The sequence below is a fragment of the Monodelphis domestica genome, chromosome 3, assembly GCF_027887165.1.
Source record: "Monodelphis domestica isolate mMonDom1 chromosome 3, mMonDom1.pri, whole genome shotgun sequence".
NCBI classification, from domain to species: Eukaryota; Metazoa; Chordata; class Mammalia; order Didelphimorphia; family Didelphidae; genus Monodelphis; species Monodelphis domestica.
The window spans coordinates 437,251,471-437,265,939 of NC_077229.1; the positions used below are offsets into that span (position 1 = coordinate 437,251,471).

General features: G+C 38.9%; 1 protein-coding gene across 6 annotated transcripts in view; it reads right to left on the reverse strand.

The window, feature by feature from the left end:
* Nucleotides 1-14,469, reverse strand: part of PDZD2 (PDZ domain containing 2) — a 514,756-nt gene that overhangs the window by 18,323 nt on the left and 481,964 nt on the right. For all 6 annotated transcript variants that reach the window (XM_007487505.3, XM_007487504.3, XM_056824531.1 and 3 more), the window contains 3 exons: nucleotides 14,083-14,227; nucleotides 8,645-12,278; nucleotides 5,365-5,482 (listed from right to left, as the gene is read on the reverse strand). In XM_007487505.3, coding sequence (XP_007487567.1) covers nucleotides 5,365-5,482; nucleotides 8,645-12,278; nucleotides 14,083-14,227 — 3,897 coding nt within the window. The remainder of the gene's footprint in view (nucleotides 1-5,364; nucleotides 5,483-8,644; nucleotides 12,279-14,082; nucleotides 14,228-14,469) is intronic.

The following is a 14,469-nucleotide window of genomic DNA, read 5'->3' on the forward strand; positions in this document are numbered from 1 at the left end:
CAAAGGGTTTAGGGTTAGCAACAGATTACCAATATGGGACTAGAATATAGGGTTTTTGAGTTTAGTCTCATGTTCTTGCCACTACATCACAATGGAATACAGTCCTAGTAGTTCACTTTGGAAGTTACAAGCTGAAATCAAAAGCCATATGGTATTTAAACACCTGCCATGCCTCTCCAAAATTCCAGATATTCCAGAGAGCTACACTAATAAACAGCATTGCTCACAACCTGCTATTTGCTCATATTCATTCATTTATTTATGTTTCCAAATTGTAAACTTACAGTTGTTATGTATGGTTACCTAGTGCAGAGATGGCGAATCATTTAGAAATGAAGAGCTGGGCCCTGACCCTCCCATAAGCCCCAGACCAAGTGTCATGCCCTTCCCCCACACTACATGCTGGGTATACCCCACCCCTCCTTATCCTACCCAAGGAGAAAGAATTCCCACTGAGCTGTTGGATTGTGTGTGTGTGTGGGGGAGGGTGAAGTGAGGAAGGTCCTCAGTAAGTGTAGAGAGGGGGAGGAGAGTGGCCCAGGTGCTTCGTGCCCCTCCAGCTCTGCCACCTATGAGTCACCGACCTTACCCCCTGTGCACTCCCATTGGGTTCCTGGGCAGATGGGTGGATAATGTGAAAAAATGTCATCAGATGAGGTGGAGAGGGGGCACAATAAAGAGAAGAGGGGATCAGCTCCACCCAAGTTCCTCTGCCTTTCTAATAATAAACTCTGGGGGTGGACAGTAGGGAGAGATGGTGGCCAAGTATCCACAGAGAGCTCTCTGCATGCCATCTTTGGCACCCGTGCCATAGGCTTGCCATCACTGACCTAGTGGATATAAATTAGCAGCTAAACTCCATCAGCTCATTCAGATTTCAAAAAGTCCTACAGATAATGGAGGATAAAACCACATAACACCACCTGTGTCCCAAGCAAATCTTTCAAAAAGGAAATGAAGCTGTAAGATGGTTGAAATGAAAAATTAGCGGTGTTACTGATTCTTCTGTTTACTGAAATCCTCAAGACTGCTGATTTTCATGTATTGTTTACAACTGATTCTCATTTTCTAAGGTAGATCAATAAAAACTTATTCTAGCGATGAGTTTTAATTATTGATTTGATGAGTGAATGGAGATGCTAGGAGAGAAGAGCTGCCTGTGTACTACTTAGTATAGTAAGACAATTTCATGGATTCACTGGGGTTGGAATCTATTTTAGAATAAAACGATTTTTTTGTCTTTTATTTTACCCTCTTCTCTCTAACCTTTAAGCCTCATCAAATATGGGCTCTCCCTTCTCACAAATAAGTATGATCAAGCAAAAATAGGAAACATTTACTTTTATTGGTAAAAAGGGGATACTGGTAGTAAGGAATTTCAGATTTGAAAGAAATTCATTAAAATACTAAGTTCTTTCCATTTCCATTTTTATAATTATTGGGCATATTGTTTTTCTGACTCTTATTTATCCTATATATGTCTTCACATGCCTTCTCATGGCTCTCTTAATTCTTTGTTCATCATTTCTTATGGTGCAATAATATTCCATTACTTTCATAAACCACAATTTGTTTAATCCTTCCCTAAATAATGTGCATCTCAAATTTCTAAGCCCTAGCATGTGCTACCAAGCTGAAAAAGATCCAAGGATGGGCTGCAGGACACTGTATTTCCATTGTCTAAGAACCAGGTTAGGTAATTTCTAAAATTTTAAATTTAATTTTAATTTTCAGTTCCAAATTCTTTTATTCCTTCCTCTCCCCTCATTAAGAATTTAAGAAAAACAAAGTTCTTTAAAAATATGTATAGAGATGCAAAACAAATAACCACATTAGCTATGTCCAAAAAAGAAAGAAAAGAAAATATGCTTTGGTCTCCACTCTGAGTCTATTATTTCTTCCATCTGGAGGTGGATGCCAGGTTTCATCATGAGTTCTTTGAAATTGTCATTAATCATCACATTAATCAGAATTCCTAAATCTTTCAGAGTTGATCGTGTTCATAATATGTCATTGTATAAATTGTTTTCCCAGGTTTACTCACTTCACTTTGCATTAGTTCAGATAAATATTCTCAGGTTTTTCTGAAATCATAACATTTCTCATTTCTTCCAGAACAATAATATTCCAAGATATTCATATACTATAATTTGCTTAGCCTCTCAGCAACTGATGATTATCACCTCAATTTCTAACTCGTTGCAATTCACACACTTGCAAGAAAAATCTGCTTTAGATATTTTTGTCCTTCTTTGATCTCTCTGAAATACAGAGCCAGCAGCAATATCATTAGATCAAAGGGTACTCAGAGTTTAATAGCTTTTTTGGCCATAGTTCCAAATTGCTTTCCAGAATGGCTAGATCAGTCCATTACCAACAGTGCATTAAAGTACCTGTTTTCCCATCAACTCTTCACATTTGTCATTCTTTTTCAATTAAGCAAGTCTGATGGATGTAAGATGGAATGCTAGAGTTGTTACAATTTGCATTTCTCTAATTATTGGTAATCTGAAGGATTTTTTACATATGGCTATTGCTGGTTTGAATTTCTCCTAAAATTGTTTATATCCTTTGAACATTTATCAATTGAGGGATGATTCTTATTGTTATAAAATCAACTCAAAAATAAGATCTTTATTATAGGAATTTACTGACATGTGTCTTCCCCCTAATTTTCTGCTTTTCTTCTAGTTTTAGTTGCATTGCTTTTGTTTGTGCAAAAAATTTGAATTTAATGTAGTCAAAACTGTCCATTTTACTCCCTGTCTACCTCTCCATAACTCTTCCCCTATTTACACAGATCTAACAAGTGATTTCTTCCAGCCTCCTTTCTAAAATTTTTGATGTAACACTATGTATAAATCATGTATCTATTTGGAGCTTGTCTTTGAACACAATATGAGATATTAGTCTATACCTAATTTCTGTCAGACTGTTTTCCAGTTTTCCCAATCATTTTTGTTAAATGGTGAATTCTTGTTCCAATGATTGGAATCTTTGGGTTATTAAATTATTACATTTTTAAATTAGATTTTTAGTTAACTCTCAAGGGTTGTCCAAGTAAACCACTATATCATCTGTAAAAGTGATGTTTTCATTTCCTCTTTGCCTTTACTTATTCCTTTAATTTCTTTTTTCTTGTCATTGTTATAGTTAGCATTTCTTAGTACAATATTCGATAGTGATAATAGACATCCTTGCTTCACTCTTGATTTGTTGGAAAGGCTTCTAGCTTATCCCCATAATAGATAGTGCTGGCTCTTGGTTTTATATAGATACTGTGAATTTTAAAACTATTCCACCCTAATCAGACCATAATTTAGAAGATCTGATTTAGCTATTTCCTGATCAATAACAATAGAGATTCTTGGACTACTAGAATCAGGTCTTGGGAACCCTGCATTTCTCCACCCTTCTTAGTTTAACAAGATTAGGAAGGTCTGTACCAAACTCAAGATTTAATTATCTGAGGAAATGGCCTTCAACAGACATGTGCAGAAAAAGTGGATAGACCCCTGGCCTGTCCTAAGTCAAGCTAAGCCATCTTTGGTACAGATGAGAAGCAGGAAAGTGACATCACTTCCTCTCTCTTCCTCTTTCCCTGGAGAGGTGACTCTGGCTGGCAGCATGCTAGGCATTCCGACAATATTGGAGTGGTGGCAGTTATTTTGTTTGGGTTTGGTGGTAAGTTTGCCCTGGAGCTGATTTCAGGTTTGGGCATCTTGGCTTAGCCCTTTCTTTCTGGAGTTCAAGATGACTCCTTCCTCCATATTCCAAAACCTTATCTCCTAATCTCCCCCCTCGGAACTAGCCAGGTGGGGGGGGGGGGAGAAAACCTACTCCTTTCCTTCTCCTTAAACTCCTCCACTATTAATTAAATCACCATAAAATTTCCAGCTGACTTGGGTGTTTCATTAGGATTTTATAAATAAAATCCTTGGTGTCCAAATAGAATTATTACATTCAGTCTCAACCATAATTTTAACCTTTACAATACTAATCAGTTAAAATAAATCCCTTTTTATTCTTATCCTTCTCTTTATCTCTAATTAGCTGGCAAGTCTTGTTGATTCGATCCATAATAACATCTTGCTCACATCTACCCTCCACCTTTATACTCGCCTGGTCACCACCCCAACCCCTCCAGTTCAGGCCCTCATCATCCTTTGCCTGGATTAGGGCAATAGTCAATTAGTTCTGAGGGCATTTGAACTCTTCCTTCTCTGATCTGTCCTCTATAAATTCATACACCCTTCCCCCTGTATCCCACCCAGTGTGCAAGTTTCATACCTTTGCTATATACAGTTGCCAAAGTGATATTTATAAAGTATAGGTCTGACCATGTCATTCCCTTCCTTCAGAAGTTTTAATGGTTCTCTACTGCCACTAGACTCAAGGAATGAAAGAAAGGAGTATTTCTTAAAAGTCTATTGTATATCAAGCTCTGTACACTTTATAAATATTACTTAATTTGATCTTCCAAACAACCCTGGGATATAGGTTCTCTTATTTTTTCCCCATCTTTTGGTTGAGGAAGCTGATACAGACAGAGGAAAATTGACTTAACCAGAGTCACACAGCTAGTACATATCTTAGGATACGTATCATAAGAGAACATTTTAGGCTCCAAAGCATACATATATTCTGCTATTACAAACATAATTCCAATCCCTTTGGCTATCTTGTTTCAAAGCCCATAATAGAATGGGAAGGTGACTATCAGACAGAGTGATAACAAAATAAAACAACTAATAGGAGACATAGCAATTGGTGACCATTTGAGGTCGGAGACATATAGACTATAATCCAAATGGCCCCAGAGGGTTTCACTATATTACAACATAAGGATGTAATCAATGAATGATTCAGAGTCACAAGAAGTTGAATTATGTTTAAAAATGCAGAGATGCCTTCTTTGGAAAGAGTTTCATCAAGCATCTATAATGCCTTATGTGGTTTTAAGGCACTTGTGATTTTACTGGGATAGGACACATTAAGAGGCAGAAACTCCCTCTACCAAAAAAGGTCAGCAATTTTTCTGCAGCTGAAAGTCCTAGAGAGTAGTCTAGAGCTCTGAGATGTTAAATGATTTGCCGAAGGTCCCATTGCCAAGTATGTGTCAGAGGTAGAATCTGAATGTATGTTTTCCTGAATCTGTATTGACTATGGCATGCTACCTCTGCATTATTACTGTAGTTGCTAATAAACATTTGTTGAATGATGAAAGAAAATTATAAAAGTAAATGAAATTTTAAGACTTGGGCAAATCAAAAGTATCTGGAAAACACTTTTCTGAGGAATAACTATTCTCTTCCATGGGATCCCCTTCTCCCAGCATTAGTTAAATTACTGAATTTTACTTACCTCTGCTTGTGCTTTGGCTTCTTGAATCAGAGTTGAAATATCAGACTTTGACCCAATTGATGATAACACAGACTGCAATTTTTGCTGGTCCAGGGATGAGACTGAAAGTTGATCCAAACTAAGAAGTGAAAACAGATTTAAAGGTATGACATAGAACAAAACAATTACTCCCACTTTAAGATGTATTTTCTTTCTTCTAAAGCAAGTGATATTTTCTCATTTTCATAAATACAAATGCTAAAGGATTACTTTCAGTTGCTTGGAGATGGACTATTTCTGGGACTGCTTTCCTACCTCAAAACTCAACTACATAGGACTTCATCTTAAACTTTTTTCAGAGTGCTATGGGTACCCACTTTTTAAAAAATGCATTTTATTGATATATTTTGTTTTCTGATTACTTGTTTCTCAATTAGCTGCTACTAATCAGAAAAATTCAAATTACCACAACTCTGAGGTAGCACGAGACACCTATCAGATTAGTTATTATGACAGAAAAGAAAAAAGACAAAACTTGGAAGGCATATGGGAAAGTTGAGACAGGAACACATTGTTGAGGGAGTTGTGAATTGATACAATCATTCTGGAGAGCAATTTGGACCTAGATCCAAAAGGGCTATAAAGCAGTACATGCCCTTTGACCCAATAATACCATTATTTGGGTGGATCCCAAAGTGATAAAAAATAAAAAGGGGAAAGATCTACATGTACAAAATATTTAAAACAGCTCTACCTCTTTTTGTGGGGGTCAAGAATTGGAAAGTGAGGGGATACCCATCAATTGGGGAATGACTAAGCAAATTATAGTATATGATTGTAATAGAACACTGTTATGCTGTAAGAAATGACAAGCAGGAGGAACTCAGAAAAACTGGAAAGATTTGCACAAACCGAAACAGTAAAATAAGCAGAACCAGAAGAACACTGCACACAATGATAGGAATGCTGTACAATCAACAAGTGAATAATAGCCATTCTCAGCAACATAATGATTGGGAAGATTAAATTAACTCCTCTGCCCATTTTTAGATTTAATCACCAAAAGTCTAAACATTCCATTTAATCATTGAGTGGGGAAGGTCTGTGACCCATGTGTGCGATAGTAGGTGATGAATGAGAATCAAACTCTTCAGAGTTACACAGAATTATTCCCCTAGTACATTAGTTTCCTTCTTATCCTAGTCACATTAATTTTGTGCATGCAAAAACTTTTCAATTTCATATGATCAATTTATTTATCTTTTATCATTGCCCCTCTCTTATGTTTGGTTAGGAATTTATTCATGTTATTCATGTGAGAAGTACCTGATCTGATTAACTTCTAATTTTTTTGTGGTGTGATTTTTAGTATTTAGAGTATGTGTCTATTTGGAGATAATTGTGGTAAATTCTGCAATGTGTTGGTTTAGATCTAATTTTTGCCAGACTTTTTTTTTGTTTTCTTGGTAATTTGTGTCAAATAGGAAGTACCTTCCTAGATATGTTATATTTGGGATCTTACGGAATATTGAATTATTGAATTATTTGTTAGTTCCAATTCCTTTTCTAATCTGATTTATTGAATTAACTTTTTCCCCCTATTTTTTTAAACCAGCTTCAAATGGTTTTGATGATTACTGCTTTAGAATATAATTTGAGCTCTGGAAATGCTATTTTCCCTTCATTTCTTTTTTTTTTAAATCCTTACCTTCTGTCTTGGAACCAATATTGGTTCCAAGACAGAAGAGTGGTAGAGGCTATGCAACTGCAATCAATTGACTTGCCCAGAGTTGCACAGCTAGGAAGTGTCTGAGGTCAGATTTAAACCCAGCACCTCCCATCTGGCTCTCTATACATTCAGCCACCTAGCTGGTCCTCCCTTTCATTGCTACTTTTTTCATTATTTTTCTTGATCTTCTGGATCTTTTATTTTTCCAATAACAAAGTTTCCAAAATAAATTGTTAAAATATTTAGCTCTGTAAAGTGTGCCTGTTGCAGTTTAAAGCAGCACTAATTTTACAAATTAATCTCAGAAGCAGGATTATCTTTATTATATTGGCACAAAGCAGCCAGAAGCATGGACTCTCCCTTTTTATGTAGTGTTTTGTCATTGTACCTATACTAGTATTGAGAGTGCTTTGGTAGAACAAATCTCCAAGTACTTTATGCACTTTGTATTTATTTTGAATAGAACTTTTTATTATTCCCTCTTGAATTCTATTATTGCTATACAGATGCTTTTGATTCTTGTGCATTTCTTCTTTTAACCTAAAACTTTTATTTAAGCTATTTTCTCAAGTGGTTTCTTTGTTGATTCTTTAGGATATTCTAAGGAGTATCTATCCTAAGCACAGAGACATGGACAGGAACTGGGATTTTTTTCATTATTATAAGAAACTTCCAAATAAGGAAATATCTCTATCAATGTAGCTTATTGCCTTTTCTGTAACTTAAACAGTAGCCTAGAATACTACAAAGCCAATTTTTCCAATCCAGGCTTACTCAGTCACTAGGGGTCATTAGCAAGACTTGGACCCAATCAGGTCCAAGACCTGGTCTTCCAAGTTCTGAAGTTGGACTCTATTCATTATATATGCTGCAATTATAGCATCAGCAAAAAGGGCCAGATTCATCATCTTCTTTGCCCATTTTTTATGTCTTTTTTTGTGCTCTCTAAAATTTTTAGAACTATGTGAAATAACACGAGGGAAGGAGGAATGCCCTTATCTTTAACTTTTAGTTGTAAAAGACCTCAGAGGTCACCTCACCTTTTATCTGTAACTGAACAAGAATCCTTCTAAAACAAGCCTGACACTTGTCATCCAATCTTCACCTGAAAACCTACCACAATGGAGAACTCATTCCACACCCAGGCAATTCCTTCCTTTCCATCTGGCTAATAGTTGGGCATTTCTTTACTCACTCTTTGAAAATGTTTTCCATAAATCCCAGCTGTGCTCTGGAGGCTTAAGAATTGTCTGCTTGGGTTTCATTATTTCCCTTCTCCTTTCACATTCTTTTCTCTGCCCAAAGAATGTCCTTTCCTGGGTAACTATTTACAATTAATTCAATACTTAAAGAGCAACTTTTCAGGAAAAAGTCATAATTCAAATAATATCAACAAGGATTTTCTTCTAGGCATTAGGCACCATGCTAAATTCTAAGGATACATGGGCATTTCTGCAGATTTTGCCCCAATTTATTTTAAAAGAAAGAAAATAAGGCATCAGTAAATAAAACTGAAAAAAGAAAGTAAATAAAAGTAAATTTAAAAAATCTTTATAAAGGAAACAAACTTACCCTATGGACCAACTTCTTCCAAAGCATCTCTTATGCACTGAATTGTCCTGGATTGTTATATCTTCATCAGAGGCTGAAGCAGGAGTCCCAGAACCACTAGTCCAAGGACTATTTCCCCTAGAGCACAACCTTTCCCCACTATGATCTTTTGCCAAATGTGAGAGGGAAGATGATTCATTGAGGTGTGAGAGGCTTTCTGTTGGAAGGCCAAGGGATCTCCTGGGAGTGATTTCTAGCTCAGTTTTAAAGTGGGCAGCTACAGGTTCCACTGAATAGTCCTCATCACATAGCTTGTCCAGGTCAGGCATGCTCAAAGCCCTGAGCTCTCTAAGTTTAGAACGGGATAAAGAACATGGTCGAGCTTGGCTGCCTGCTGTTCTGTTCCTTCTGAAGTGCGAAGCTGTGCTTGCTGGTGGATTATAATTTGCTGGAGGGTCAAGTAACTTCTTTTGGCCTGAATTAAGGCAGTCTCCTTTGTTTTCTACTAGATTTGGTGGAGAAACATGGAGAGTCATACTAGATGGTGATTTGTTTAGCTGGGGGGTCAATGAAATGCTTTCATTTTGGTTTTCACCACATGAACTCAAGCTTCGTCGTAAGGACCTCATGGTGTCACTTGAGTTGTTGGGGGTCCCTGAAGATACTATGCCTAATGACCTCCTCCCAATAGGAGGTTTGGAGTTCATGGAGACGGCTGAAGGGAAATCAATGGACTTCACAACAGGCCTGTCAAAACTGGCAAGATTCTCAAAAGATTTGATCCTCTGTTTCACAGAAAAAGATGAGGTAGGTTCATGGGGCCAGTTTAGCTCATAGTAGTAATGTCTCCTGGTGGATTTTATTCTGTCTGTGACAGGGCAGCTTGTGTCCTGGGTACCGGGGACAAGAGCACCTCCCTGGTCTGTTTTGGGGATGCTCTGGGAAGTCTCTGACAGTTGTTTTTCTCTTTGTATTCCCTGTCCATTAACTAGACCAAGGGGACCGCTTCTCAACAGTCTCGTCTCTGGAACATAGACACACTTCTCCCCTGCCACAGAATTCTGGCTGTCTTGGACAGAGCATCCTGCAGCTTGTACAGAGTGACTTTCCCCTCCAAAATGGCTTGCAAGTTGGGCTGGCATGGAATAAGTCCTTGTCACTGGCCTTGGGGCACAATAGGGAGCATCATCCAAATTGATGACATTTCTGGAGTTTCCTGGAAGTTCAGACATCTGACTCATTCTCTTCTGGTCACAACCTCTTTTCTCTGCAGGTAGAGGTGGGGAAGGGCACACAGGCAAGAAGAAGGAGGAAGAGGAAGAGAGTCTTACCTCAATGAAACTTCTTTGGATTTCTTGTCCTTCTGGGGGATCTTCCTGAATGGAGTGAGAAGCTAGAGAAGGTGGGAGACTTGGAGACAACTCCACTCTCCTATGGCAGGGTTTGCCTTCACCTTTTTTGTGGCTATTCTCTTGGGCAGAAAGCCCGCCTCGGTCATTTTCAACTAACGTGTCAGCACTGGAGCTTTTTGGGCTTCTTTCAGGAGAGATGGCAATTATTTTCACCTGATTCATCCTGTCTTGAGAATCACCAGTAGCTGCTTTGCTCCCCTTTTCACCAAGTCCACTGGGGAGAGCTGAAACAGTTGTTGCATCTTTAGGGTTGGAAAGGCCAAGCCCGTTTCGCCCAAGGAGTCTATTTTCACTTGTATTCCCAGTTATGGTGGTGCTGCCATCTGACACTGGGGAACTTATTGGTCTAGACCCAGCCGAAGCTAATTTATTGTCCTGTCCACATTTAGGAGATTTGGGAGCCGTAGGACAACTTCTCTCTGGTTCTCCATGGATAGCAATGCTGCGAGAACCCAACACTTTTTTGGAAAGAGTTTTGGGAGAGGTTTGGGGTGAAATAAAGGTTCTTCTCTGCTCAGTCCCACCAACCTTGGCCGCTTGAACACCACTGGAGGCCTCCATGCTAGTTTTGTTCTTGCTTTTGATGCTAAGGCCCTTGAGCTTTGGCCCTGCCCTAGGTTTGTGACTATTACTGAGAAGCGTTTCCATAAAACTTTTGGGTGTTGGCCCCTTCATTTCCAAATTCAGTTTTGGTGGAGTTGAAGGACTGGGCAGAGTCGTAACCCCCTTAGCATGGTTCATGCTGGGAGAGTGAATTTTAGTGTTGGAACTCTTTGATGTGGCTATACCCTGCTCCTTTTCATTCCTGCTTTGTATATTATGGTTAATTCTACTTGGATCTTTGCACTGGGCCAGAAGAGAACTTCTGGACATATTTTCTGGTCCTTGGCCCAAGTCCTGATTTTCAGAGATGTAAAGGCTGGTCAAATCAGATTCTTCATGTAAGCCTGGATTTAAAGAGAATTGAGGGTGTCGGTGACTATCAGTTACCTTAAGAGTTGCTTCTTGTTTTTTGCCTTGAGATTCATTGTTTAACAGGCTAGGTCCTGGGCTATTGACCATTCTGGGGCTGGCAAAAGGAACTGGAGGCTTGTGCACGAGGTCACTGGCTCTGGAAGACACACAGGTTTCCAGAGTTTTGCCACTGCTGGCTTCTTGCACGTTCCCCTCTTTATGTAAGGTTCTGCAGCCCTGCGGAAAATTTCCATCTGAGTGTGCCGAGCTCACCCAAGAAGTTTTATCCAAATGGGAGGAAGGAAGAGAGTCCGAAAGAACTGTTCTGCCTGTATGTCCTTGCTGGCAAGAGTTGGGAATTATAGATGCTTCGGAGCTAACAGTAGGTGTTACACCCGGGGTTGTCTGTAAACCTCCCATACCAGTACTTTCTAATGGTGAAACTTTGGCTACTTCTGGGCAAGGTGGAGCCCAGGAAAGTGGATTCCCAGCAGGCCGGGGCTGCTGCTCCCCTTGAGAGGGTGACTTTTGGTGAGTATTCATGCAGCAAATTTCAATTTGCTCCTCATCTGACTCTGTGACATTGTGTGTCTGAGAAGGGCAAGATGGTGGGTGGGATGGAATGCTATCCCTCATGGACGTGGGTGAGGCTTCTGTAAGAGACTCTGAGTCTGAATGTGAATCCTCAGCAGCTCCATACATGGACTTTGGTGATGGCTCAGAGGTATCAGCTTCCCTGTGGTCAAGAGAGGACGAGCTGTCTTCGTGTAAGCTACTAAAATTCCTAGAATAGCTACTCAAACAGTTTTTATTCACAGTAAAATGTTTGCCTGGATTGATTGAATCCAAAACTGAAAACTGAGAGGTCCACTGAGGTTGAGGAGGGAGAAGCCCACAGTTCCTCCTTTGAGGTGAATCTGGCTTGACTGTGCTCTGCTCCCCCTGGTAGGAGCTCCTGCCTCTTGCCAGAGAGTGTCTCTGGGAACCTCCCTCACCACACAGGGCACCTGCTTTTGGAGGACACTCAGATCCCCCTCCGCAAGCATCCAACTCGCTGATGATACTATCAATGTCAGTCACTGGCGTCTCGCAGTCACCACCTAGTTGCACTTCTTTGGTACTGACAGTAGATGGCAGTACAGGACCAGACTGTACAGCTCCCTGTGGTTCCGAGGCTGGCGCTCCTCTTGTGTGGGTTTCTCCTTCAGTGGCCGAAGTCCCACTGGATTTAGTATTAATCAGCTCCTTATCCTTTGAGGACTCAAGAGGGTCCTGTGAGCTATCCACAGCTATTTAGAAAAATAAAAGGGAAAGAAGTGTGATAAGAAAAGGACTCTGACAATAAACAGAGTTGTTAACCATGATGTAGGTGAAAAAGCATTGAATTTTGAATCTGTTTTCTGTTATGTATTACTATGTGATACTGGGCAAATCACTATACCTCTCTGGGCCTCAGTTTACAGATCTGCAAAATGAAGGAGTTGGATGAATGGATTGTTAACGACCTCTCCAGCTTTTGAAATCCCAAGATTCTACCTATAAAAGCTGTCAAAGTCCCCTAAAGAAGTGAAATGGAAAATTAATCCTAGTCTTAGAGAATACATCTAAAGATTTCCTTTTGCCTAACAATGCTCACTTGAAACAAACAAACAAACAAACCAACAACAACAACAAAAAACAACAACCCAGAACATATATGGTCCTCTAAGGATCATAAAATAGCCCGCATACATTTTCTCATTTAAGTTTCCCTGTCAGTATCAAAAGTATTATCTTCATTTTACAGAAGAAAGAACTGAGTGCCAAAAAGGTTATATGGTTTGCCACAGACCACCTAGCTAAGACCTGAACCACATAGCCAGCTCTTCTGATTCTTTTTAAAATTCCATTAAACCCTTACCTTCCACCTTAGAATCAATACTCTCTTTTGGTTCCAGTACAGAAAAAGGGCTAGGCAATGGGGGTTAGGTGACTTGCCCAGGGTCACACAGCTAGGAATTATTTGATATTTGAACCCAGAATATCCCATCTCCTGGCCTGGCTCTCTATCCACTGTGCACTTACTGTACCCCCAATATTCTTTCCATTCCATTGACTCTGAATACTAAGAAATAGCCATACTCTTATTTCTAAAACCCCCAAACTGCTCAATCTTCTTTTTCCTAAGAATTAATGTTCCCCCAAGAGGCAGAATCAGTTACCACAGGGAAGCTGATCAAAAGCAGTAAGAGCCAAGAGCCACAAAAAACTAGGTGCCCTAAAGAAAATGATTCTAAGACAGTAGGTAAGGGTTTTTATTTAAAAAAATAATAATAAAGCAGACTAGACACAGAAAACAACTTGGGAGAGATGCCAAATAAACAATGTGAACAATTTTTATAACAAAAATTATTATAATCATACTATATGAAATACGTTTTAAAAATAGTTTTATAAAATATAGAACTTTTTTGCTTTATATAAAAACCTATATTGTTAGACATAGAATATTTCTTTGCTCATGTTATTCTATAAAACTCCTCATGACTTGTTTAGACCTCTTTATTCTTGGTTCCCTGACTAGGAGTTGTGAGTTTTATAAGGTCAGGAAGGAGGTCAGAGAAACCTTCAGATACTCTGTGACCATAAAGTGAAGGTGTTGTATTAGAGGGTTTCTGAGATTCCTTTAATTCTAGATCTATGATTTCCATATACCATTCATTTAATCCTCTTCTTTTAAAAAAATATTATGTCAAATAATAGCCAATATATGCACAAAGGAAAACAGAAAAAAGTATATATGTATATGTAACTACAAAATCTTGAGTATGTGCAGTTTTTTTAAAGTTCATATATTAATATATGTGCATGTGTATATACACATATATACATTTGTGTACACACACACACAACCACAGTGCTCCTGCTACAATGGGTGACCAATAAATGCTGCCTACTGACTGAGAATTAAGAAACCCTATGTTAGACTAAAATTCCTCACGACACAGACTCTTATGTCCACCATTTTAAGCTGTTGGTTCAAAAAGAGGCATATGCTCTTACTACACCATCCCCTTCCTTGCCCTTATGTTCAAACACATGAAACCATCTTACCAGGTGTTGATCGCTGCACCACAAAGGTCAGGGCCATGGGCAAGTTCTTCATAACATGGCAAGTTTCCTGATAAGACAAGGAGTTGACTGGAGCACCATTGATAGAGACAATCTCATCGCCAACACTCAGTTTTCCTGTCGCCTCCTAGCACAATTGCAATCAGAAGTCATCTTAAAATAGCTCTCAGAAAACAATCATTAGAACAAAGAATATGAATTCTCTGCAGAAGTTCTACAAAATTACCAAACAATTAAGACTACCAAATCATTCGAGACAATATTTGTAGAAAGTGCTAATAAGCACAATGTTTAGCTCAAAATAGGGGCTCTATCCCATGCTTATTCCTTTCTCTTTTCTCCCTGGTTCCTCAATCAGAATTTATTAAG